Source organism: Mandrillus leucophaeus, unplaced genomic scaffold, assembly GCF_000951045.1.
Source record: "Mandrillus leucophaeus isolate KB7577 unplaced genomic scaffold, Mleu.le_1.0 Scaffold1304, whole genome shotgun sequence".
Classification (NCBI taxonomy): Eukaryota; Metazoa; Chordata; class Mammalia; order Primates; family Cercopithecidae; genus Mandrillus; species Mandrillus leucophaeus.
The window spans coordinates 415442-440904 of record NW_012101260.1 but is presented as its reverse complement, the minus strand read 5'-3'; the positions used below and the strand labels follow the sequence as shown (position 1 = coordinate 440904).

At 37.7% G+C, this 25463-nt stretch overlaps 1 protein-coding gene across 1 annotated transcript; it reads left to right on the top strand.

The window, feature by feature from the left end:
- The first annotated feature begins 4234 nt into the window (after window positions 1-4234).
- LOC105534144 (caspase-4) lies at window positions 4235-21411 on the top strand. Its single transcript, XM_011972820.1, has 9 exons — window positions 4235-4341; window positions 9001-9255; window positions 12017-12126; window positions 12925-13098; window positions 14247-14481; window positions 15346-15489; window positions 17045-17154; window positions 19422-19525; window positions 21308-21411. Exons 1-8 carry the CDS (start codon window positions 4335-4337, stop codon window positions 19518-19520), a joined length of 1134 nt encoding a protein of 377 aa, XP_011828210.1. The 5' UTR covers window positions 4235-4334; the 3' UTR covers window positions 19521-19525; window positions 21308-21411.
- The last annotated feature ends 4052 nt before the right edge of the window (window positions 21412-25463 follow it).

The window sequence follows — 25463 nt, the reverse complement described above, 5'->3', positions numbered from 1 at the left end:
CATATTTCTAACCTATGCTAAGAGTGTTGAGAAATACAAAGTAAATTTTAATTCAAGCATTGATCCCTAATATTTCACAGCCTCCTTAAGAATGTATAACAGTCAACAACATAAACGTAATAGCAGACAGAGTATGAGACTCTGAAGAAACACTACAGTTCATTGAATGCAAAATGATGCACCTGCATTGTGCAGGAGAAATAGTTTGGGGTTCAATCAGTCACTCAGTGATGTGAAGCTTTTGAAGAACTGGAAGAACTACAAATTCAGTTGCAATCATGATCCTTTTCTAATCCCAAACTCATTAAAAGTGAAGACGAATTTCTTACCTCTTGCAGTCATTCAATGTTGAACTTCATACTGCCATTTTAATTAAAATTTTTTTTTTAAGTCCTGGAATACATGTGCAGGATGTACGGGTTTGTTACATAGGTAAACGTGTGCCATGGTGGTTTGCTGCACAGACCAACCCATCACCTAGTTATTAAGCCAAGCAGGCATTGTCTCTTTTCTCTAACGCTCTCCGCCATCCCCCATCCTCGTATCTGGCCCCCATGTGTGTTGTTCCCATCCCTGAGTCCATGTGTTCTTATCGCTCAGCTCCCACTTGTAAGTGAGAACAGGCAGGGTTTGGTTTTCTGTTCCTGCATTAGTCTGCTGAGGATAATGGCTTCCAGCTTCATCCTTGTCCTTGCAAAGGACATGATCTCATTCGTTTTTATGGCTGCATTGTATTCCATGGTGTATATGTGTCACATTTTCTCTATCCAGCATATCATTGATGGGCATTTTGGTTGATTTCATGTCTTTGCTATTGTGAATAGTGCTGCAATGAACATATGCATACATGTAATGTATCCTTATAATAGAACGATTTATACTCCTCTGTGTATATACCCAGTAATGGTATTTCTTGGTCAAATGGTATTTTTGTTCTAAATCTTTGATGAATCACCATACACTCTTCCACAATCATTGACCTAATTTACATTCTCACCAACAGTGTCTATTAAATACAGCACACTGATGAGTCCTGTCTTTTTGTCCAGCTTGCCATTCTGTGTCTTTTGATTGGGGCATTTAGCCCATTTATTTTATGGTTAATATTGGTATGTGTGAATTTGATCCTGTCATCATGATGTTGCCTGGTTAATTTTGCAGACTTTTTAATGTAGTTGCTTCATAGTGTCATTGGCCTGTGTATTTTAGTGTGTTTTTATAGTGGCAGCTAACAGATTTTCCTTTCGATGACTATTGTTTCCTGCAGGACCTCTTTCAAGGAAAGCCTGGTGGTGACAAAATCCCTCAGCATTTGCTTGTCTGAAAAGGATTTTATTTCTCCTTCACTTATGAAACTTAGTTTGGCCAGATATGAAATTCTGGGTTGGAAATTATTTTCTTTGTGAATGTTGAATATCGGTCCCCAGTCTTTTCTGGCTTGTAGGGTTTCTGCTGAGAAGTCCACTGCTAGTCTGATGGGCTTCCCTCTGTAGGTGACCTGGCCTCTCTCTCTGGATGCCTTAACATTTTTTCCCTTCATTTCAACCTTGGAGAATCTGATGATTATGTTTCTTGGGATTGATCTTCTTGTGGAGTATCTTATTGCGGTTTTCTAAAATTCCTGAATTTGAATGTTGACCTGTCTTGCTAGGTTGGGGATGTTCTCCTGGATGATATCCTGAAGTGTGTTTTTGATTTGGTTCCATTCTCCCCATCTCTTTCAGGTACTTCAATCAGTCATACGTTTGGTCTTTTTACATAGTCCCATAGTTCTTGAAGGTTTTGTTCACGCTTTTTATTTTTTTCTCTAGTCTTTTCTACCTGCCTTATTTTAGCACGATAGTCTTCAAGCTCTTATACTCTTTCTTCTGCCTGGTTGATTTGGCTATTGATACTTGTGTTTGCGTCATGAAGCTCTGATGCTGTGTTTCTCAGCTCCATCAGGTCAGTTGCATTCCTCTCTAAACTGGTTATTCTAATGAACAGTTCCTGTAATCTTTTATCATGGTTCTTAACTTCTTCGCCTTGGGCTAGAACATAATCCTTTAGCTCTGCAAAGTTCGTTATTACCCACTTTCTGATGTCTACTTCTGTGAGTTCACCCATCTCAGCTTCAGTCCTATTCTGTGCCCTTGCTGGAGAAGTGTTGAAATCATTTGAGGAGAAAAGGCATTCCAGCTTTTGCAATTTTCAATGGTTTTGCATTGATTTTTCATCATCGTTGTGGATTTATCTACCTTTAATCTTTGAAGCTGTTGACCTTTGGATGGGACTTTTGTAGGGTCTTTTTTGTTGATGTTGTGTTATTGTTGCTTTCTGATTTTTGTTTTTCCTCTAACATTCAGGCCCCTCTTCTGCAGGTCTGCTGCAGTGTGCTGAGGGTCCACTCCAGACACCGTTCACCTGGGTATCACCAATGGAGGCTGCAGAACAGCAAAGAGTGCTGCCTGCTCCTTCCTCTGGAAGCTTCTTCCCAGAGGGGCACTAACCTAATGCCAGTTGGAACTCTCCTGTATGAGGTGCCTGGCAACCCCTGTTGAAAGGTCTAACCCAGTCAGGAGGTCCGGGATCAGGAACCCACTTAAGGAAGCAGTCTGGCTATCCTTTAGCAGAGCTAGTGCACTAGGCTGGGGGAATCTCCCTTGTCTGGATCTCTGGTACTCTTCAGAGCCAGCAGGCAGGAAGATTGAGTTGGCTGAACCTGAGACCACAGTAACCCCTATCCGCAGGTGCTCTGTCCGAGGGAAATGAGAGCTCTGTCTGTAAACTCCTGGCTGGAGTTTCTGGAATTCCTGCAACGATTTCTTGCCGGGCGAGGAGGGATGGATCTCCGTCCCACCTAAAGAAGCAGTCTGGCCATAATCTGCCACAGTGGCTGTGCTGCACTGTGAAGAATTTTGCCCAATCCAATCTGCCCAGCCTCCATAGCACTGGTAGGGGAAAACCGCTGACAAGAGCTGCAGTAATGGCAGTCGCCCCTCCCCTGTGGAACTCGGTCATCTTTGGCCCACTGCAGGCTGCTCTGCTGGCTAGAGCGGATGCTAATCCAGTGGATCTAAGCTTGCAGGCTTCTGTGAGAGTGGATCTGCTGAGCGAGGCCATTTTGCTCCCTGGCTTCAGCCCCCTTTCCATGGGAGTGGATGGGACTCTGCCTCACTAGAGTTCTGGGAGCTGCTGGACTATGTAAAAACTCCTGCAGCTCAGTCAGTGCCTTCCCAAACAGCTGCCGACCAGAACAGCAGACCTGGGTCTGCCCAGTTTTGTGCTGAGACCGAAGGCCCTGATAGTGTACACTCACGAGGGGAACTCCTGAACCCTGGATTGCAAAATCCTGGAAAACACAGTAGCCCGGGAGGGCAACACAGTTCCTCACTGTCTCCCTTGCCTGAGGGAAGGAGGTCCCTTTGTCCCATGTAGCTCCTGGGTGAACTGCCACCCCATCCTGCTTTTCTTTGCTTTCTGTGGGTTGCACCAACTGCCTAGATAGTCCCAATGAGAGGACTTGGGTACCTCAGTTTAAAATGCAAACATCACTCGCCTTGTGTGTTTTTCTCTGTGGGAGCTGCAGACTGGAGCTGTTTCTACTTGGCCATCCTCGCCTTTTTCTTTCTCCTTTTACTAACTGTTCTTCCAGACATATCACCTTTGTAAAATCAAACATTAATTCTACTATAGCCTGAGCTTCCTTCTACAAGCAGCTTTCATTGAGGGGATATCAAAAAGCAAAGGTGAACTTTCACCCTCAGTAAAAATTAAATGTTATGGCCATCTCAGGTAGTAAAGGAAAGCATGCTGGGGAGTAGACCACAGGGTTCTTGCAGCACTATCTCCAATAAAAGGTTAAGACCACAGGGAGACAGAGAGGGGAAGACATCGTGACAATTCATCAACACAGTTTAAGCAGGAAATATGAACTATTTGGTTAATTCTTATGAGGAAATGAAAGGAGACTTGTTATATTAAACTCCTCCAGGATTTGTGGTTTTATGTGATCAGAGAAAGAAAAACTGACAGATCAGGAAGAGAAGAGACAGTTGGATAGAAGAAGTTAGAGTGGCCACAGGAAACAAGAAACAGGCTAAGGTGTCAAACCACAGGACAATGTTTTATCATTTTTTTTCACCACGTCAGAAACTAAATTCCAGTAATTGCATGCCAATTTGCTGACGACAAGGCACTTTAAACAGAGAAATGAGCCTGGAAGTCTGAACGGCAGTTTCACAATCTGTAATTACATGTTTCCGCCCTTTACAATAAGGAAAGACATAGTTTACTTTCATTTTTGAGTCTGAGGCTCTTTTCAACGCTGTAGAAAAGGACAGAGGCTGTTAACTATGGCGGGTGAGTCCTTTTCTGACTAGCAGCTTGGGAGTAGGATCTTAGAAAACACTTGATTTATTGCTCTGTAATAAACACAAGAAAGGAAGTGAGCCACTAGCACACATTCTGAATTCCTTTTCTTACTGATTGTGTGTAGTTTGAATCGTGGGACCTGTTGTTAGAGAGATCATATGTTTTCCAGATGTCTTCTAGCCAGAAAGAAGTTAATTCTTTTCTTTTAGTTTCTGGTAATCATTCTTTTCTTTTAGTTTCTGGTAATCAAAGGGAGGGTAAAGAAAGCCAGAGGAAGTTATTTGTGTGTTCTAGAAGTTTCAAAATGCATTCTGAAATATTTCTTTTGATTCCAAATTAATTGCCCAGATCATAAACCTTTCTCCCAGAATCAGATCTGAGAGCCTCTGAAGTGTTACCCTCTTTGACATCTCTTATTGTGAATTACATTTTTTCTCTGTTTAAAGTGATTCAATTTTTCCCCTTTCTCTTTGTTCCTGGTACTGACTACTTTAATATAATATTTCATGGATTAATATCACTGTTGTTTTGTTTTGCTGTTGTTGTCGTTTTTAACTGATCTCCTTCTCTCCAGGACTTAACTCTCCAATCCATTCTGCACACAACTTTCAGGTCATCTGTCTTATACACAGAAGCTGAAAAAGTCTAAGGGATAGAGTCATGAGTTACTTAGGCAGCTAGTATTCCAGCAGGTAATATGCTTCTTTGGCTTCATTCTCCTCGTCTCACTCTGTTGCCCAGGCTGGAGGGCAGTCGTGGAATCTCGGCTCACTGCAACCTCCACTTCTAGGGTTCCAGCCATTCTACTGCCTCTGCCTGCTGAGTAGCTAAGATTACAGGTGCCCACTGCCACGCTCGGCTAATTTTGTATTTTTAGTAGAAGCAGGGTTTCATCATGTTGTCCAGCCTGGTCTAGAACTCCTGACCTCAGGTGATCCGCCAGCCTTGGCCTCACAAAGTGCTGGGATTACAGTCGTGAGCCACCACGCAGGGCCTAATTTATGTTTTTACAAACAGGGTGTAACAGTTTCTTTTTTTCTACATCCTCTCCACCATTTGTTATCTTTTGTCTTTTTGGTAATAGCCATTCCAACAGATGGGAAGTGGTATTTCATTGTGGCTTCAATTTCCCTGATGGCTAGAGAGGTTGATCATTTTTCATATACATATTATCTGTATGTCTTCTTTTGAAAAATGTTTATTCTGGTCCTTTGCTTATTTTTAAATCAGTTTATTTTCTTTCTATTGAATTGTGTTCTTTGTATTTTGCATATTAATTCCTTATCAGATGTATGGTTTGCAAATCTTTTCTCCCATACTGTTGATTATCTCTTTAATCTTTTGATTGTTTCTTTGGCTGTGTAAAAGCTTTTTAGTTTATCATGTAATTTCATTTGCACATGTTAGCTTTTGTTTCCTGTCCTTTTGTGTCATATCCAAAAATTATTGTCTAGACCAATGTCATGAAGTTGTTCCCCTCTGTTTTCTTCCAGTAGTTTCACAGTTTGCATCCTTACATTTACATATTTAACTCATTTTGAGTTTATTTTTGTATATGTTTAGAGATTTTTATTCTTCTGCATGTGGTTATCCAATTTTTCCAATACCATTTATTGAAGAATTTGTTCTTTCCTGATTGTGTGTTCATGAAACCTTTGTTGAAAAGTCAAATTAATGTAAATAGTTGGGTTTATTTCTGGGTTTTCTGTCCTGTTCATTTGCTCTCTGTTTCTATTTTTATGCCACTATCGTGCTATTTGGATGACCGTACCTTTGTAGTCTATTTTGAACTCAGGTAGTGTGATGCCTGCATCTTTGTTCCTTTTACTCAAAATAGCTTTGCGTATTCAGGGTTTTTATTTTGTGATTCCATATAAATTTTAGGATTTGTTTCTGTTTTTGTAAAAGCTGCCATTAGAATTTTGATAGGAATTGCATTGTATCTTTAGATTTCTTTGGGTATTATGGACATTTTAATAATAGTAATTTTCTCGTCCATCAACTCAAAATATATTTCTACTTATTTTTGTCTTCTTCAATTTCTTCTATCAATATTTTATAGTTTTGAGATTTGTTATTATTGTTGTTATTTTTGAGACAAGTTCTTGTTCTGTAGCCAAGACTAGAGTGTAGTGTCACAATTATTGCTCACTATAATCTCAAATTCCTGGGCTTAAGCAATCCTCCCACCTCAGACTTCCAAGAAGCAAGGACTATAGGCACATTGCTACGATGGCCAGCCAACTTTTTAAATTTTTTATACAGACAGAGTCTCAGCATGTTGATCAGGTTGGAATTTTATACTTTTATGTGTACATGTTTTTTTTTTTTACCCACTTGTTTAAATTGATTTCTAAGTATTTTTGTAGCAATTTTAAATAGAAATTTATTTATTTTTAAAGATGGTTTATTGTTATACAGAAACACTACAGATTTTTATGTTGATTTTTTTATCCTGCAATTTTCTTGAATCTGTTTATTTGTTCCAAAATATTTTTGTGGATCCTTTAGGGTTTTCTGTATATAAGACCACTTCATTTTTAAACAGGCACAATTAAACTTCTTCCTTTCCAATTTTGATGCCTTTTATTTATTTTTTTGTTGTCGAATTGCTCTGGCCAGAACTACGTTGAATAGAAGTGGTGAATGTGAGTATCTTTGTCTTCTTCCCTATCTTAGAGAAAGGGTTTTCAACTTTTCACCGTTGAGTATGTTAGCTGTGTGTTTGTCATACGTGGCATTTTTTTGTGAAAAGCTCTTCAATTTTATTGCTTATTATATTTCTTCACATATCATTTATTGTCAACACTGTATTAGTTTACTGAGCACACAAATAAATAAAACAGAAGCCCAGAACTCAGGCAGATTGGATATCACACAAACTAATCTGTGTACTGTTTGCAAATCACACTGTGTTCCAACATCTGTACATGATGTTGCAAGACTAATATTTTTGCTACCTGTTCTTAGAAGCCTTTGTGATCTCACCTGTTGGAATGTACTAATGTTTACTGAGCCCCTTAAACATCCTGTCTACATTCTCTTAAGAAGCTCTTCACCAACTGTCAGGCAATGTAGTTTGATGAATTAAGAATGGGGGCTCTGGATTCTGAATCCCTAGATTTCAATTCTTATTCCCAGCTACTATATACTCGGTGTTCTTTCACATTATTTGAGTTAATTACTTATTACCTTTCATTTTCCATATAAGAGAGGTTAATATATGTTTTACATGGAATTTTTGTGAAATTTCAGTAATGCACTTGGCATGAGGACTCAATGAATATTAACTATTTTAATTGAACAATATCATGATTAACTATATAGAATATGGTGAAAAAAAACAAGATTTGAATCCTAATTCATGTGATATGAAGCAAGTTATTATTTAAATGGTAAATATAAAATAGGGAATGTAATAACTACCCCACTGGCTTACTGTGAGGGTCCAGTATATTAAAATTTGTAAAACCCTTGGTACAGTGATTTGTAAATAATAATGATAATTATAATGATTTATATTGCTTCATATGCATTCATTTTTTATTTATAATAAGTACATGGGAGATGTTACCCTTTATTAAGTTAATTTATGTTAGGTAACTTTTTTCCTGGTTTGTAATATCTAATGTCTTTCTCATAATAGTTGCCCAATAAACATTTATGAAAATATGAATTCAAGATAACCCAGACAATGAGGCTGGTGCTTCTGTGCCAAAGCTTTTGTTCAATGTCCTGACATGATTTCTTTAGATGTCATTTTGTGTCAACACTATCCTTACATCTACACGGATTGTATAATTGTCTTCATGGCATTGATTGAGAATTGATAAGATATCCAGCATTTCTCCGTACAATCTGCCAAAATCATATCTGTTGTATTGAAATAAAGGATGTATTATTCTGATATCTATATTTCCTCATAAATATTCAAATTACTGTAAGGAGTAATACATTAACATGGTGTCAAATTAAATTAATCGACTACACTGGAAGATTAGTAATCAGGTTACTTTCCATTTTAAATTTTCATTGACAGCAAGATTTGAAAGAATTATAAGTATGGATGCACTCATCCATTTATTCTTTAATTTATGTATTTAGCAAGCATATTAAGTACTTTTAAACATTTTGAATATAAAGATGGGGGTATAGGATGTATGTTAAAAAGTGCAAATTCAAATATATAGTTCTTTCACCAAGAAAACTAAATACAGAAAAGAGTAAAAATCATATAGTCTGGTAGGAAGAATTTATATTCTAGACAAGAGCATTGACTTTCCCAGGAATATATATTTTAGGCAGATCATTATCACTATGGGTTGTGAACCAGTAAAAGAGAAAAATGAATGCAGTGGATGACCAGGAAGTTAGCATGAGGTCCAATGCCACAGAAGGAAGATGAGAAGCTAAAAGCAAAGAAAAGAAAAAGGAAAAAAAAGAAAATAAAAAGTATTAAGTGGCAATAAATTGTTAAACAACCGGGTGGGAATTTGATGAATGACAGAAATCTACGGGTACAGGAAGACAGATGGTGAAGTAGGACATACTTTCAGAAGCATTTCACATTGTAGAACTACATCTAAAGTGACGGTGAAACTCTTTAAGCTGCGCCCATAGTTAAAGGAGTCTTTCTATTTCCAACAGAGGGCAACCAGAGAAAAAAGCCACTTAAGATGTTGGAATCCCTGGGCAAAGATTTCCTCACTGGCGTTTTGGATAACTTGGTGGAACAGAATGTGCTGAACTGGAAGGAAGAGGAAAAAAAGAAGTATTATGATGCAAAAACTGAAGACAAAGTTCGGGTCATGGCAGACTCTATCCAAGAGAAACAACGTATGGCAGGTCAAATGCTTCTTCAAACCTTTTTTAACATAGACCAAATATCCCCCAGTAAAAAAGGTAAGACTGGGTCTTTTACAATGAATTTCTCAATTTTGCCAGAATCTATTTAACTCCGAGACCTAAGCAGTGTCTTCTGTGATACCCTTATCTTTCCCTTCCTCAACTATCATTTTCACTAAACCTATCATTGTCCTTTTAGAGACCACTTCACCTTTTGTGGGGTGGAATCCAGTTTACAATCACATAGAAGGCTGAGTCCTTGTGTTTAGATTTTGTACAAAAATAGTTAATAGTTCACACCTTGTAGTAAGAGATACATAGAACTAAACCTAGATTCTGTCACCTGTGACCTATGCAACTTCCTGCAAGTTGCTTAACTTCCCGAGCTCCCTATTTGTTAGTCTTACCATCTGTGAAATGAAGACAATTCCAGTACTTTCTCATAAGATCGTCTAGGCTTAGAAACATTATAATGACAGGCACCATATGCCAACAACTCCCAAGATATTAGCTCTCATCTGGAACTCTCTCCTCTGAACTCCAGACTCATTTAGCTCTAGCAGTATATTCAACAGGTCTACTTGAGTGTTTTGCTGGCATCACAAAACAAATACGGCTAAAACTATACACTTTGTTCTCCAGAATAAAACTGTTTCATTTTTATTCCCTTTTCATCTCAGTAAACAGAAACAACATCTACCAAGTTTCTCCTACCAGAACGCAACTGGTTTCTTCACCAATTTATAACAGTAATCAGTAGTTTTCTTGGCACATAGTGGATGCCTAAATAACATAGGATGAATAAATAAATAAAGTATTATGCATTCAATAAATATTAGTTTTCATAATTATTATGTGGATGCTATGAACTAGACTTTTCCAGTGCTTACTTATTTCTGCGAGTTACAAAATATGATAAGGAGAATCTCTATAAAGTGTCTAAAATTTTAAAACTTCTTTTCGGAACTTTTGCCCCAGATTGAATTATGTATTATTAGAGGTTAAACATTCTCACATTGAAGTTCACCAGAGACAGACTCAATTCCCCTCCAGAATTTAAGCTTAAAGATTGAGCCATGAAGTATTACAGATTACCAATAATGATAAATAGTAATAAACAAAAGGAAATATAAATTGTTGAGACCTCACCATATCAAATGAGGTTTTTCAATCAGCACTCCTCTGTGAAGAAGGGGTGTTCCTACCAACAGGGAGCACATGATAGCATGACAGTTGTTCAAGATTATAAGAAGGTAGCATCCTTATTCATATTTAAGCTGGTCCCTTCGCAGGGCTTTTTGTTTGTTTGTTTTGTTTTTTCCTCAAACCTGGGATGGCATGGAAACAATCTCCGTTTTCAAAAAGTCAGTGATAGTGCAACTAATGGGAATTAGAGTAGAAGTAATAGAGGCTTCAGAATGGTTTTAGCAAACCCAGATATCACAATGAGCATTCGATTCTAAACTGAAGTAACCTATCTGATTAGCAGAGGCTGTGGCAGGAATAAGACAGCTGCAGCCCCTCACGGGCGGGGTCTAGTAGCTCCCTGGGCTCTATCTTCAGATGGAGTCTCCAGAGTGATCCCAGAAAAATTTAGGTACACTGCCAGTGCACCTACAGTGTACCCAGCTCTCTTTCGGCAGCAGTCTGTACTATAATATGTACTATCTTGTAATGAAATAATTTGCTTTCATGCTAATTTTACTATTGGATGTAAGATAGAAATTCTATCTCAATTTCAATTTTACCTGAAAACACTGTATCTACACATACACACATAATTATCATTAGGAGATGACTAAGTTAGGAAGTTCTCCAAACCTGTAAGTGAACTGGAAACAGAAAACTTTGGATTAGAAAACATATCCTCTAACCAGGGAATATCCAAGGATCTAGCATGCCTTCACATTGGCAGAATTTTCTGAAATAGGACCAAAGGTCATATATTACTGTGTAATCTATGAAAAGAGATGCTCAGAAGGTTTGATATTCATAGACACTCTTACAGGTTGTTACATCTCCAGAGCTCAGACTGGCTGGCTTTATAAATAGCTGGCTTTACAATTTGCACAGAGATAACTGAAGTTCATTTGTTCTAGAATCATTAAAAATTAACAGCAAAGTTGCTAAAAAATAATGCCTTGAAAGTACAAGATTCAATATTCTGTGGTTTGGTGTATGTATGTATCAGTATGTGTAGTGGGGATTAGGAGGGGATGATTACTCCAAAATGGGATTTTGTTCCATCCTCTATGGGATAACTATTAAGCATTTGGCTTGTGGTTAAAAACACAAGTTAAAATAATACTTTTTATATGTTATGTTAAATAAATGTTATTAGAATTAATGTTACCTGTTTAATTTTACCTTTTACGTGTGATAGTAGAAATTAAATATTGGACATGGAACACACATTAAATTTGTAGTAGATAGCACTCTGACAACTATTTACTCAGTATACTCTTGCACAGACACAATACAAAGTCCACACAGATAAATGAGTATCCTGGAGTAAAACTTTTGGAAAAATCAAATTCTTTCGACCGTATAAAGAAAGGCCAAATTTAACCCCAACATCATCGAAATGTTTTCCCCAGAATGATCAGAATCTATGATTACATGTTTGGGTAGATCTTCTTTTCTATCTTTTCCAGTAGCAATACATCTCCTGATGTGGAATACTAGATATGAGATACCACTAAAACCCCTGTATGTAAAGAAATCTTCTTCCCAGGACGTCTTCTCTCTCCAGCTTCTTAGGTGATAAATTGGGTCACAGAGGCAGAAATCACAATTTATGTTATGTGATATCCTGCAGCTCATCTGAATATGGAGGCTAGACCACCTGAGTCAGGAGAATCTGCAGATGCCCTCAAGCTTTGCCCTCATGAAGAGTTCCTGAGACTATGTAAAGAAAGAGCTGAAGAGGTGCTATACTATCTGCATTAAACAGCAAAAAAGAAGAGAAATCATTGCTTTCCTTCAGTGCACCATTTCTTACAGCACTAAATGATTAGGGGTGGGGATGGCAGTAACCATTTGCAATACTGCTTTTAGTAAGGGAAAGATTATGTGACTTCACAATGATACCAATCCTCTCTCAACCCATAATGCAGATCATTTTATCACGAGTTGAGAGAAAATTGGTATTTCTATGGCTCATGTATTTATTCTTGTAATTATTTGGATTTTATGAAAATTGTAGCATTAGTCATGGAATAAACATATTTACAAGATAAGATAGCTGACTAGTAATTGGTTGCACTCTAGTTGAAAAGTCTAGACATGAAGGATACTTGGGAAATATAATTAAAGCTTGAAAAACAGTATACATTTATGTGTTAAAAATAGTAACAAAATAGCTATGCTTCCAAAGGCAAAGACTTTTGCTGTATTCATTTTTCAATGGAGCCAATGATGACATCTCTTGCTTTGTATGAAATTTGACCTGAACTTTGAATGCTAAGAAAGATTGGAGTAGTTGAAGAAGAAAAGAGAGAAGAAAAGGGGTAGAAATTATCTAGTTTCCTCAAGATTCTCGAATAACCATTTCAGATATGTCCTGGTTCTTTTCCTGGGTTCCTCAGAGAGAGAAAGTCAGTGTCTTTGATGCAAGTTAGAGCAGAAAGCAGCTGCATGAAGACTTAAAAAGCAACATTGATAGGCATAAGGGGGCTGAAAGAAGACTTCAGTAAATTAAATTTACTGCATCTCCATATCCTGCAGATCTATCCAATAAAGGAGAGAAATGACCGCACACGCCTGGCTCTCATCATATGCAATACAGAGTTTGACCATCTGCCTCCAAGGGATGGAGCTGACTTTGACATCACAGGGATGAAGGAGCTGCTTGAGGGTCTGGACTATAGTGTGGATGTAGAAGAGAATCTGACAGCCAGGGTAAGAAACCCTCAGTCGCCACAAACACATACGTATTCAACACACATCCTTCTAATAACTACTTAGTTTCAATGAGCTCAACAAGGTTTAACAACCTGTGTGTGTGTGGGTGTGTGTGTGTGTGTGTATGCAAAATGAGAGTACTAGATTGGTAAATCTATGTCTCTTTGGTCCTCCAAATATCCTCAATTCTGGAAAACTAGACTAAACATGATTGGCACATGTTTTCACGTTTCTTATTGAATTCCAAAATCATGTGATTGGGATGCAGCCCCAAGAATCCCCAGAAAATTATAGACTAATGAATGCTAAATGGGAGTACACTTGTAAAACAAATATTGAGTCCTAAACCTGGTGCCAAGAGCTATTCTTAACATTGGGAATAGGTCTGTAAATGAGACAGGAAGCTCCCAGCCGGCATTCATCTAGGTTACAGTGGAGAGAAACAGTGAAATTTTAAGAAAAAAGGCAACTTCAAGCACCAGGTGTGCATGTGTGTGCCTATAAAACAGTGACAAGACAGCCAAAAGTAAGCAAAAAGAAAAGAAAAAGGAAACATGAGACAGAATTGCAGGGTGGGGAGCCATGTTTTTGGATTGGTTGGAGACGGCTTTGGAAAGACACGAATGCAGTGCCTTCAAAGTAGAAGATGCTACTGTGAAAGAGCTGAGCTGAAAATGAACCTGGCATATGAGAAGCACAAAGAGAAGACCAGTGTGACTAGAGGTTGAAGGAGAATGGACACAGTATGAGGGTGGAGTATGGTCAGGCCAGAAGTTTGATTCTATTCTAAGCATAGTGGGATGGATTTTACAAAGAAAGTGCTGTGTTGCATTTATAACACATGACTCTTGGTAGGTAGGAAGAGAAAAGATTGAGATGGAAAAGAAAAAGTAACATGAGTAACACATAACAATATTCAATATACTAAGAAGAGAGTATGTCAGCAGGAAGAGAAAATGGGAACCCACAGCCCCATAGAGAAGGAAAAATAAAACCATAAAACAGTTGTTGTGACTGAGTAAGCAATATGTGAAGTACCGTGACCCGGATGTCACATATGTTTCTTGTTTCACTCATGGTAAATCTGGGACGTCCTATTAATTGTGATGCTTCTCTGACTGAAGTTAGACATTGCTCTTTTACAGGATATGGAGTCAGCGCTGAGGGCATTTGCTGCCCGACCAGAGCACAAGTCCTCCGATAGCACATTCCTGGTGCTCATGTCTCATGGCATCCTGGAGGGAATCTGCGGAACTGCACATGATGAGAAAAACCCAGATGTGCTGCTTTATGACACCGTCTTCCAGATATTCAACAACCGAAACTGCCTCAGTCTAAAGGACAAACCCAAGGTCATCATTGTCCAGGCCTGCAGAGGCGGTGAGTGCTGAGACTGAACATCTAACAGTTACGAAGGTGTATGCAGAGGATTGTGATATTTGGTTTATATTTAGGGGAAACAATATTAGACCCCATCCAGTGCAAACAAAGTACAATGAATTCTAAAAAAAACTCTACCTAAGGGTCTGTAATAATGAGAAATTATCTCATGAGAGGAGAAATTTCTGTACAATTTTATCCACAGTAAGCGGTGAAGGAGATCATCAGAATCCCTAAATCAAAGTTAAACAGAAATACTGAAACTTTGGAATGGAATCATTTTCATGATAGCTTGATTTGTAAATGTTTTACAGACATTTGGACATTGTGTGGTTTGAGAAGAATTTCATTTGAAACTGGGGCCATTATGTAAAACAGCATCCCTTTTTCTTATAGTTATTGAGGGGGATATTAGTAAACAAGTCAGGGAACTTTAGAATGCTGCAGTTCAATTTTGCTCCAGAGATTCAATTGTCTCATGGCTGGCTGAGGATGGTGGTTCATGCTTATAATCCCAACACTTTGGGAGGCCAAGACAGGAGGATGGCTTGAGGTCAGGAATTTGAGACCAATTGTCTCATAGCTCTTGGAAGCTACTTTTCGAAAGAAAACAGATTTTTTTTTTCTAAAAATGGTAAATTCAAGATGATTTCACTATCAGTAGGCACATTGTTGAATGACACTGGAGAGAAAGCAAAGTGGTGTGTGTGTGTGTGTGTGTGTGTGTGTGTGTGTGTTTGTATCTGTGTGGCTCTGTATGTATGAAACTAGTAAGAATGAATATTCAAAAAGAACAAGGTGGGCAACTGTGATAGCCATTCTCTGGGAGGCACAGCAGTGTGCAGAAAGTTAATGTCTCTACAGCAAACCGTGGGGAACTGTGGGTCAGAGACTCTCCAGCATCCTTGGAAGTGGCCTCTTCACAGTCACCTGAGAACCTGGAGGAAGACGCTGTTTACAAGACCCACGTGGAGAAGGACTTCATTGCTTTCTGCTCTTCAACCCCACGTATGTATCTTTCAGTGGCAATAAGGGATTTGTGGGCCTGAGGCTACCTTTTGAATGAATCTACAAAATCAAGAATCCCCATGTAATAATGATCTGATAGAATGTTGTGTGCTCTCTACATATTTTACATGATCTTATGTATGATATGAAAACACATTTCTACCCCCTCCAAAACACACATTTTTGAAAATTGTACTTTTATTGTAAGTGTTACACTTTACAGAGGCATACCAAATACTAAAGCAACCCAATACATGGAAACCCATTCACCACTCACCATTTAAACATATGATGAATTCTGTTTTTTTTTTTTTTTTTTTTTTTTTTTTTTTAATTAAGCCCATTTAACATTTTACATAGTGTTTTTATGGATTCCAGGAATGACTTCTCTTTCTCAAATGATCAACTTCAAGTCTTCTTCTCCATATTTCCCATGTGATTCTACAATGACCAGTGCCATTGCATGCCTTTCTAGAACTGTGGATACCCTTTAAAACAAGTAGAAGAATTCAGTGGAATTATCCCACTTTACAGAGGGAGGAATAGAAGCTCAGAAAGATGAAGGAACTCCCCAATGTTCACACTGAGTAAGCAACAAAAAATTGCTACCAGGCTCCAAAGTTGTGGGGTTGATTAGGTCTAATCTCAGGGAACATTGGTCAGTATTTCACTTCTAGGTAATTATCTTAAGGAGCGTACATTTAACTGTTTTTGATTTGTATATTTTTTAAATCTTATTTTTTAAAACCACTTTATTGAGGTATGATTGACATAAATAATGGTACATATTTAATGTGTACAACTTAATGAGTTTGGAGATATGTATGTACTTCTGAAATCATCACCACTATCTATGCCATGAACATATCTCTCTTCTCCTAAATATTCTTCCACTTCTCTGTTAATTATTATCATCATTCCGTGATTGTGTGTGAGAAGTATACTTAGCATAAAATCTACTCTTTTAGCAAATTTCAAGTACATAAAACAGTATTGGTTACTATTGGCACCATCCTGTACAGTAGATTTTTATCACTTTTTTCGTCTTCTATAACTGAAACTTGTCATGTGCTCATCATTTTATTTATTATATGGTAAAGACAGCGTGGCATAATCTGCAAACAACCATAGAGCCTGGTAGCAATTTTTTGTTGGTTACTCAACGTGTGAACATGGGGAAGTTGCTTCATCTTTCTGAGCTTCTATTCCTTCCTCTGTAAAGTGGGATAATTCCAGTTATTTCTCAAGCCCCTATAAAAGCCGAGAGAATGAGTGTGAGTTTTGTAGTAGAAAGTCAAACCCAAGAATCAAAATTCATTCATTACACAATCTCTTGCAATGCTTACGAACTGCAACTTTTGGTCACCTTTTGCTAGGTTTTCTGTTTACTTTCTGTGGAAAGTGGGTAAATGTCAGGTTGTAAGTGCTTCCTACAAATCTGTAAAGATAATTCCCCAAGCTATGCTTTTCTTTTTTAAAAATTCTCAAAATGAAAATATAAACAAAAACATATTGAAAGTCATATCCTAAGGCATATCCATCTGTATCATCATAGATAACGTGTCCTGGAGAGACAGCACAATGGGCTCTGTCTTCATCACACAGCTTGTCACATGCTTCCAGAAATATTCTTGGTGCTGCCACCTAGAGGAAGTATTTCGGAAGGCAAGTGTCTCTTTCTTTTCTAGCTATTCATTTATTTCTTCAGGAAGAATTTGTCATGATTCGCCTTTCACTTCACAATGACAATCTTTGTCAGGCAAGTGAAAGTAGAGAGGTACCTAGTTTCTGTCATTCGGCTGTTTGAAATATGGCTAAAGAAAAGACAATTCCAATATATCCCAGCAGAAGATCAAAGTAAAATAAAAAAATGTCAACCCTAAGCTTTATGTTATGGACTATAAGTTCTTAAGTTTTAGAGAAGGAAAAATATTTTGAAATAATTTTTATTACTTAGTTTACTAAATGAATGAAATCTGAGTGGTCCGCTAGGTCATGGAGTTCCTTCTAGTGACAGAGGGGTAAATGAGGCCTATGTGACGTAAGCCTATCTTCTAGGACTCACATTTTCGTGGGAGATATGGATACTGAAAATGTGGGTTAACCAACGAATATGTGCTTACAGATTGTGATAGGATCCATGAAGACATGTGAGAGGGAACAAAATGAAGTCATTCTTTCAATAAAATGTGTACAAGGAAAGGTTTTCTATTCCTTGCCCAACTTGGGACATTCCTTATTCCCACTACTTCCTATATTATTTTTCTCCATAGCTCGTACCTCCACCCACTCAGCATATATTAATAGTTTATTTATGTGTCTGTTTTTTATAACTTGTATTTACTCATTAGCATGCAAACTTCAGGATGGCAGGCAGGGATTTGCTCAGTAATTCAACAAGCCGGGCATGTAGCAGATACTCAACTAATAATTATTGAATAAATAGATGCATAAATACGTAGATAAATGCTCCCTCTTGTTTAAGGAGAAAATAGGATTGGCATTAACATAGAATAGTATAATTATTAGTAAAGTAAAAATTGTAGAAAACAGTAAAACTCCTATGGGAAAGAAAGATACACCTTGGCATTTAAAGAAGAAATCATCCAGGACCAGCACAGTCACTCATTCCTGTAATCCCAGCACTTTAGGAGCCCGAAGAAGGGTGGAGTGGCTTGAATTCAGGAATTTGAGGCCAGCCTAGGCAACATGGCGAAACCCGTCTCTACAAAAAATACAAAAGTTAGCCAGGCATATTGACTAGAGCCTGTAATCTGAGCTACCTGAGAGCTGAGGTGGAAGAATCACTGGAGCCCAGGAAGCAGAAGTTGCAATGAGCTGAGATTGCACCACTACCCTCTAGCTTCAACAACAGAGTAAGACCCTGTCTTAAAAAAAAAAAAAAAAAAAAAAAAATACTGAAAGGAGGAAGATGAGGAGGAGGATGAGAAGGAGGAGGAGGAGGAGAAGGAGGAGGAGGAGGAAATGCAGCATAAATTGAGACAGAGTTCCTGTGAATAGAGATCTAGGAAGCTAAATCTTTTAAATCTTTTTGGATAATTAGGAGTTAGATATCGTACTTTCAAGGATGTTCATAGAAAAAGGAACTGAAAATTCTGGATTTAGGATAAGTAGACTCTTACCAATTAGTTGATGCAGAAAAACTTCAAGATCAGCTTAGTGGTGGAGATATGAAAGTTGTTCAGTGTTTGGGTCTTAAAGATAAGATACTGGGGCTGGGCGCGGTGATTCACCCCTGTAATCCCAGCACTTTGGGAGGCAGAGGTGGGTGGATCACAAGGTCAGGAGTTTGAGACCAGCCTGGTCAACATAGTGAAACCATGTCTCTACTAGAAATACAAAAAAACACAATTAGCTAGGCTTGGTGGCGGGCACCTGTAATCCCAGCTACTTGGGAGACTGAGGCAGGAGAATTGCTTGAACTCGGGAGGCAGAGGTTGCAGTGAGCTGAGGTCGCACCATTGCACTCCAGCCCAGGAGACAGTGCAAGACTTCAACTCAAAAAAAAAAAAAAAGATAAGATATCAGATTTAATTCTCCTTCAGTTGAGGAATCAGTTTTGGTGGGCATTGAAAGTACAGAGTTCTTCCTTATCCAGTTTTCATGAACAGTTTCCAAGGAATAACTTATTGTCACATCTGTAGGTCAGAAATGGAAAATAGAGAAAACGAATGTTGAAAGACGTTGGATTAGACACAAGGTGTTTATTTTGATGTAAAGAGTGCAGTCTGACAGGGAGTGTTAATTCTAAGAGGCAGGGTGCAATGTTGAGGAGTTAGAATGCCCACGGGCTTGGTTCTATGAAACCTGCAAGCTCTTTTCATTCCAGGTGTTGTCTGGTTCATGGTGCAAGATGCTTTCTGAGACCTGAAAAGAGTCTTATCTCATTTACAGCCTATTTTATTTTTCAGGTACAGCAATCATTTGAAACTCCAAGGGCTAAAGCCCAAATGCCCACCATAGAACGACTGTCCATGACAAGATATTTCTACCTCTTTCCGGGCAATTGAAAATGGTTAAGTATTGAGAGTTGGTGGTGGTGTGTGAAATAAATGAGAGAGTGATATTGGTGGTTAGGTCCAATGACAAATGACAGCTGAGTACTTGGATGGTCAAATTGGTGTTTTTGTTGATATAGTCTGGTGATTATCTGCTACTTTTTTTCTAACTTATATGCATTTGGACTCCTCCAATTCTACAATTAATCAGGCAATCAATCAATCAAGGAAGTAAGAAAAGCTGCAGCAGAGTGTGATAATGAAAAACTAAGGATAACAATTATTAAAATGGAAACATGCTCATGCTTCCATTACTATTTATATTCATTTATCTCTCATAGTCTTTCTCTTTTACTCTCCCTTTCTTACATACACACACACACACACACACACACAGAGAGAGAGAGAGAGAGAGAGAGAGAGAGAGACACTAAGTAACCAAACACTGCATCAAACCCTGAACAAAATGCAGTAAACAAAGGAGCTAACTCTGGAGAAAGCAGCATTTTGATCCTCTGAGTAAGGATGTCACAGCAAATACCACATTACCGACATCCAGGTACCATTACCAGATAGTAGAAAATACATCCTACACTGTAGAGTTTGTACTGATCTAGGCTCTGGTTCTCAGACTGTTCTCACAATGCAGATCACCAATCACTCAGAGTTGGCTTCTGAATCCTCAATCACAGTCCAGAAGTTCCTTCAAGCTCCAACGTAACTTTTGTTATTATTTTGATTACAATGTTATAGAATGGGTACATTGAGTCTGTACCAAATGATTACTTTCTTCACTCATAACAGCTTTATTTCACACTAGATTATAAGACTATTATCAGTTTCTCTCCAACATGCATACTTAAAATTATATTTTATAGTGAATTGTATAAAGTTGTTCTCAATACTTCCAACATTTACCACATAATTTTTTACTCTTGGTTTCTGACACTTCAGTCACAATATTGCATCATTTCAGCATAACAGCTTTCAGTGCCTAATCCATCCAATGGGGCGACATTTGGACATGGAACTGTTTGTTGACCAATATTTGCCAACACTAACTGTGCACCAGGTTCTGTTCTAGATGCTTGGAATATGCCAATTAACAAAGTAAATAGATTTCTTACACTCAGACAGTGTATATTCTAGTGAGTAGAAACAGAATCTGAAAACATAAAGTGGTAAATACATCACAGGTCAGAAAGCAAAAAAAGATAAAAGGAAGAATAAAGGAAGAGAAAGGAAAACGCAGAATGATGGATACTGTACTCCTATAGATATTTCACTCAAAAGCTTTTCTTGAAATAATGAAATCAGAACAAAGAATGGAGAGAGTTGGGGAGTGAATGACGTGGTTCTTATGCAGGGAAAGTGTTCCAGCACAGAATACAGCCAGTGCAAATGCCCTGGGGTAGCAATGCACTAAACATATTTAAATAACTGCAATGAGACAGTGTGACCAAAAGAGAACGTTACTGGGGAAAATGGCAGAGACAAATTAGGAGAAGCAATGAGAAGTCAGATCTCATGGTTCTATGTTATCACATGGTAAACCTTTAAAAATTATTACCTGAGTGAGACAGGAAGCCTTTCTAGTGCTTTAGAAAAAAGAAGTGATATGCTTTAAATTAGGTCTTACAAAGATCACATTCTGGTAAATAGACTAAGATGTTACAAATGGAAATCAAGGGAAGTGGCAAGAGCACATGGAAGAGGATGCAAGAAAAATCATGATGAGGGATGGGATGAAGGCAACAAGGGTGACCATCTTGACATTCTGTTCTTTCTCTCCCCTGCAGGAAGCCACAAGCAGCCCAGTCCTCCTTTATCAACTTCAAGGAGCACCTTCATTAGTACAGCTTGCATATTTAACATTTTGTATTTCAATAAAAGTGAAGACCAATGAATGGTGTCTTTTTCTAATAGTGAATATAATTTCAATGAAAATGGTGGGTGAGTGGAAATGGAGGAAGCTAACTGGATTTTCGAGTTTTATGGCTCATGAAATATCTATACTTGGCTGATGAAGAAAACTGACTGTGACTTACCCCCAACAACAGGATGAAAGAAGATGTTACTGAAAACTATAGTGGAATACTGCCTCATACCCATTTGAATGACTCCCATCAAAGAAAACCCCCAACAAACAGAAAATAACAAGGGTTTTCAGGGATGTAGAACAATTGGAATCCTGTGCTCTGTTGGTGAGAATTTCAAATGGTACAGCCATCATGGAAACCTGTATGGTAGTGCCTCATAAAATTAGAAGCAGAGTTACCATATGCTCCAGAAATTCCACCTATAGGTACATAACTAAAGCAATTGAAAGCAGGGTCTCAAAGATATATTTATACACCCACATTTATAGCAGCATTGTTCACAATATCTAAAATGTGGAACTATCCAATAACTGATGAATGAATAAGCAAAATGTGGTATATAAACATAACGGAATTTCATTCAGCCTTAAAAGAGAAGGAAGTTCTGACATTTGTTACAATATGAATGAACCTTGGCATTATGCTATGTGAAATAAGGCAGCAATAGAAAATTCATACCGTATGATTTCCCTTACATGAGGTACCTAGGGTATTCAAATTCATAGAGACAGAAAGTAGAAGGGTGACAGCCAGGGACTGTGGGGAGGAGGAAATGGGGAGTTATTATTTAATGATATAGAATTTGAGCTTTGCCAGATAAAGAGGAATTCTGCAGGAAAATGGGGGTGACTGTTATATGACATTATGAATGGATTTAGCATCAAATACTACATTTAAAAATGTTAAGATGGTCGATTTTGTGGTATGTATTTTTAACACAATAAGGCATTGGGGAAAAAGGGGATAATCGGAGGTGAGAAAAGATGGAATAAATTGCACCCAGGAAATTCTGATCAACTTACACAAAAGAGAATTAAGCTACTATGCAAAACTGATGAAAGAAGACATGAGAGTAAATTATAGTATTTATTATTTCAAAATGAATCAAGGAAATAATTGGAAATCACACCACCATCAAATATTATGTAGAACAGGAGAGGAATTTGGCAGTGTGAATGAGCTACATTTCATTTTTCATATGAGACCGTTAACCACTTTCTGCTGTGATAAATCTTAGCAAAACTAGGAGTCCAAGCATATATGTCTTTTTTTCCCCCAGAGTGTTAATCAAACTGAGTTAGGCAACTTTACTTTCACACACCTGTGATGCCTCAGGAGCCACCTTGACATACACATGTCAAGTGAATTATTAATTCTATATCTGACAATGTCTCAATTCCACTTTCACCATACAAAGCAGAGATCAAAGGTGTCACTCACAGATACTCATCTATTCTGCCTTAGCTGTTAAATAACTGTCCAGTCATTCATGTGAAGACCCTCTTGTTTCCCAAGTGATGTTCGTGGTTTCAAGCGACTTACATCTTGAACAGGATTTATTATCAATCAGTCAAGTAAGTGGAAAAAAATTTAGTAGAGAGTATGCTATTTCAATGTCCATCTTTCTTTAGGTCCACTAGGAAGTTACCTTAACACACAAGACTCTCAAGCAGTGTTTTCTCCTTCCTAGTTAATGGTGCTTCTAAGGAAATAGCATTCTTTGAATCTCATATAGGATAATCCCAGGGTAAGAGGGTTATGGGTAATTCTCAGGGATTGACCATATTATTTTTTCTCTTCTTAATCTATTCTGCTTCCACAGAGGCTATTCCGATAGTTTCACTACTCCTGTGTACACATTTATATGAACAAATTTTGAATTTGTGTATTAAATCCTGATTCCCACTTAAGTGCCAAACTTTACAATTCAAGTGTCTACTGAACATATTCACTCACATCTCCCAGAGACGCCTTTGTCTGAACATTCCCACAGTTGAATGTGCCATTTTCCCCCCATGCTGCTTCTCTTTCAGTTTCTCCTATCTTGGTTAATGATGTCCCCATTACCAGTTATTCAAATCAGAAACCTGAAACTCATCTTGAGCTTTCTTCTCACTCTCGTCCAACATTTAAGCTTTTGCCAAGTTTATGGATTTATCGTTCAAATTGGGATCTCTCTCTCCATTTCTACTTCTACTACTATATTTCAGAGCCCCTATTCCTGAAATGCCCTATAATTCCTTAGCCATAACTTTTACTACATGTTTTGGTAATTTAAAAAATAAATTCAGTTTCCCCCACTAGACTTTAAGCTTTAAGATAAAATTTTTAAATGTCTGACTTATTCATAGGTATGGTCTCATCTAACAGTTGGTTGCCCGTAGTATGCATTCAATAAATACTTGTTAAAAGAACACTTCACTAAATAATTTCATTAGATTTAATATTACATACTAGGCCACTAGAAAAAGAATTATCACATGCCAACTGTATTCTGTACCCTGTTCTATGGACTAGAGAAAAATGAATATGATAAACAATGTTTCCATTTTTATTGCACTCACATGAATACATAAATCATTAATGAATAGGTAATTAAAAATATCTATCCTGAAATTAAAGCATTCCAATAATTTAGGGATATAAATGAGACTACACACGCCTGTATCCGTTAATGCAGGATGTTTTAAAAAGGTGAAACATTTATAATGGCTCAGATATGGTGGAAACTTATTTCTCATTCATGAAAATTCTAAAATCGTCATTCTTTTCTAATAGGCAGGTCTTCTCAACCCAGAAGCTTAGACCTCTTCTATTCTATGACTCTGATAATCTGCAACATGACAATGTTAAAATAACTGATGTGTACTAAGAAGAAATCCTAAAGGTTGGCACAAAGGCTCATTAAAACAATGTCTAATGCTTGCTATCATGACTAATAAATAAATAAATAGGCAAGCATATATTTTTTAAAGAAACATTTAATTAAGTACTACTTCCATTAAATTATATCTTAGTGTTTTCTGGGTGTTTAATTATGCATGGCCTTGGAAAGCTCTCTTTTTCTCTAAAATATTTGTAAAAATGTTGATTCTAAGATATGAAAGTAGATGCCTGCATTGCACCACTGGAAATCTCCTCTGGCTTGGAATGTGTTCCATTAGCAGGGAATTCACTCGGTGGTGTTAATGACTAGATCAAGATTGTCCTCTTAAGAATGTACCTCTTTCTTTATGGCTTCACACATAGATGATGATGTAAGAAACACAAAGTGGGACACAGAAGAATGCCATTATCCACGAGGAATGCCATTCTTCCTGGGAGGGTCAGAGCTGAAGTTGATGTCAGAGATATAAAGACGCTGGTGGAAACTCTGGGGTACAGCATGGATATGAAAGAAAATGTCACTGCTTCAGTAAGTTTTATCACACATAGAGACAATGGTAATGGCTTTCATATTCCTAAATAATCTTAGAAAGCTTAGTTGTATGACCAGGAAATGTAACGTCTTGATAATCTAAAATCCAGACTTGCCAATGGAGGGTTCTGGATGCTACATGTTCTCTTTTAACATAAGAGTCATTCAGCAAGAGCCTGGTAAAACTTAATTGGGAAATGTTTTATTAACTCAATAGTCCCACCTTCTCTCTATAAGAAATCTCAGGATGATCTCTGTAACACTCTCTTTACTTTTCTCTAAATTAAGACTAGAATTTTCCTTGCCACTCGCTGTTTGTCATGGAATTCCTTAAGAAATCCCTTAGGTATTTATTTATTTGATTTCTAAGGTGCCGTAATAGTGAATCACATAGTGCAAAATCAGTAGTATGGATCTCTTTCAGGACATGACTACAGAACTGAAGACATTTGCTCATTGCCCAGAGCACAAGACCTTTGGCAGTACCTTCCTGGTGTTCATGTCTCATGGTACTCAGGAAGGATTTATGGGAAGAAGTAGCCTCAGCAAGTCCCAGATCTATTAGAAGTCAAAGAAGTCTTTCAAATGTTGAATATCAGGAATTGTCCAAGTTTGAAGGACAAACCCAAGGTGATCATCATCCAGGCCTGCCGTGGT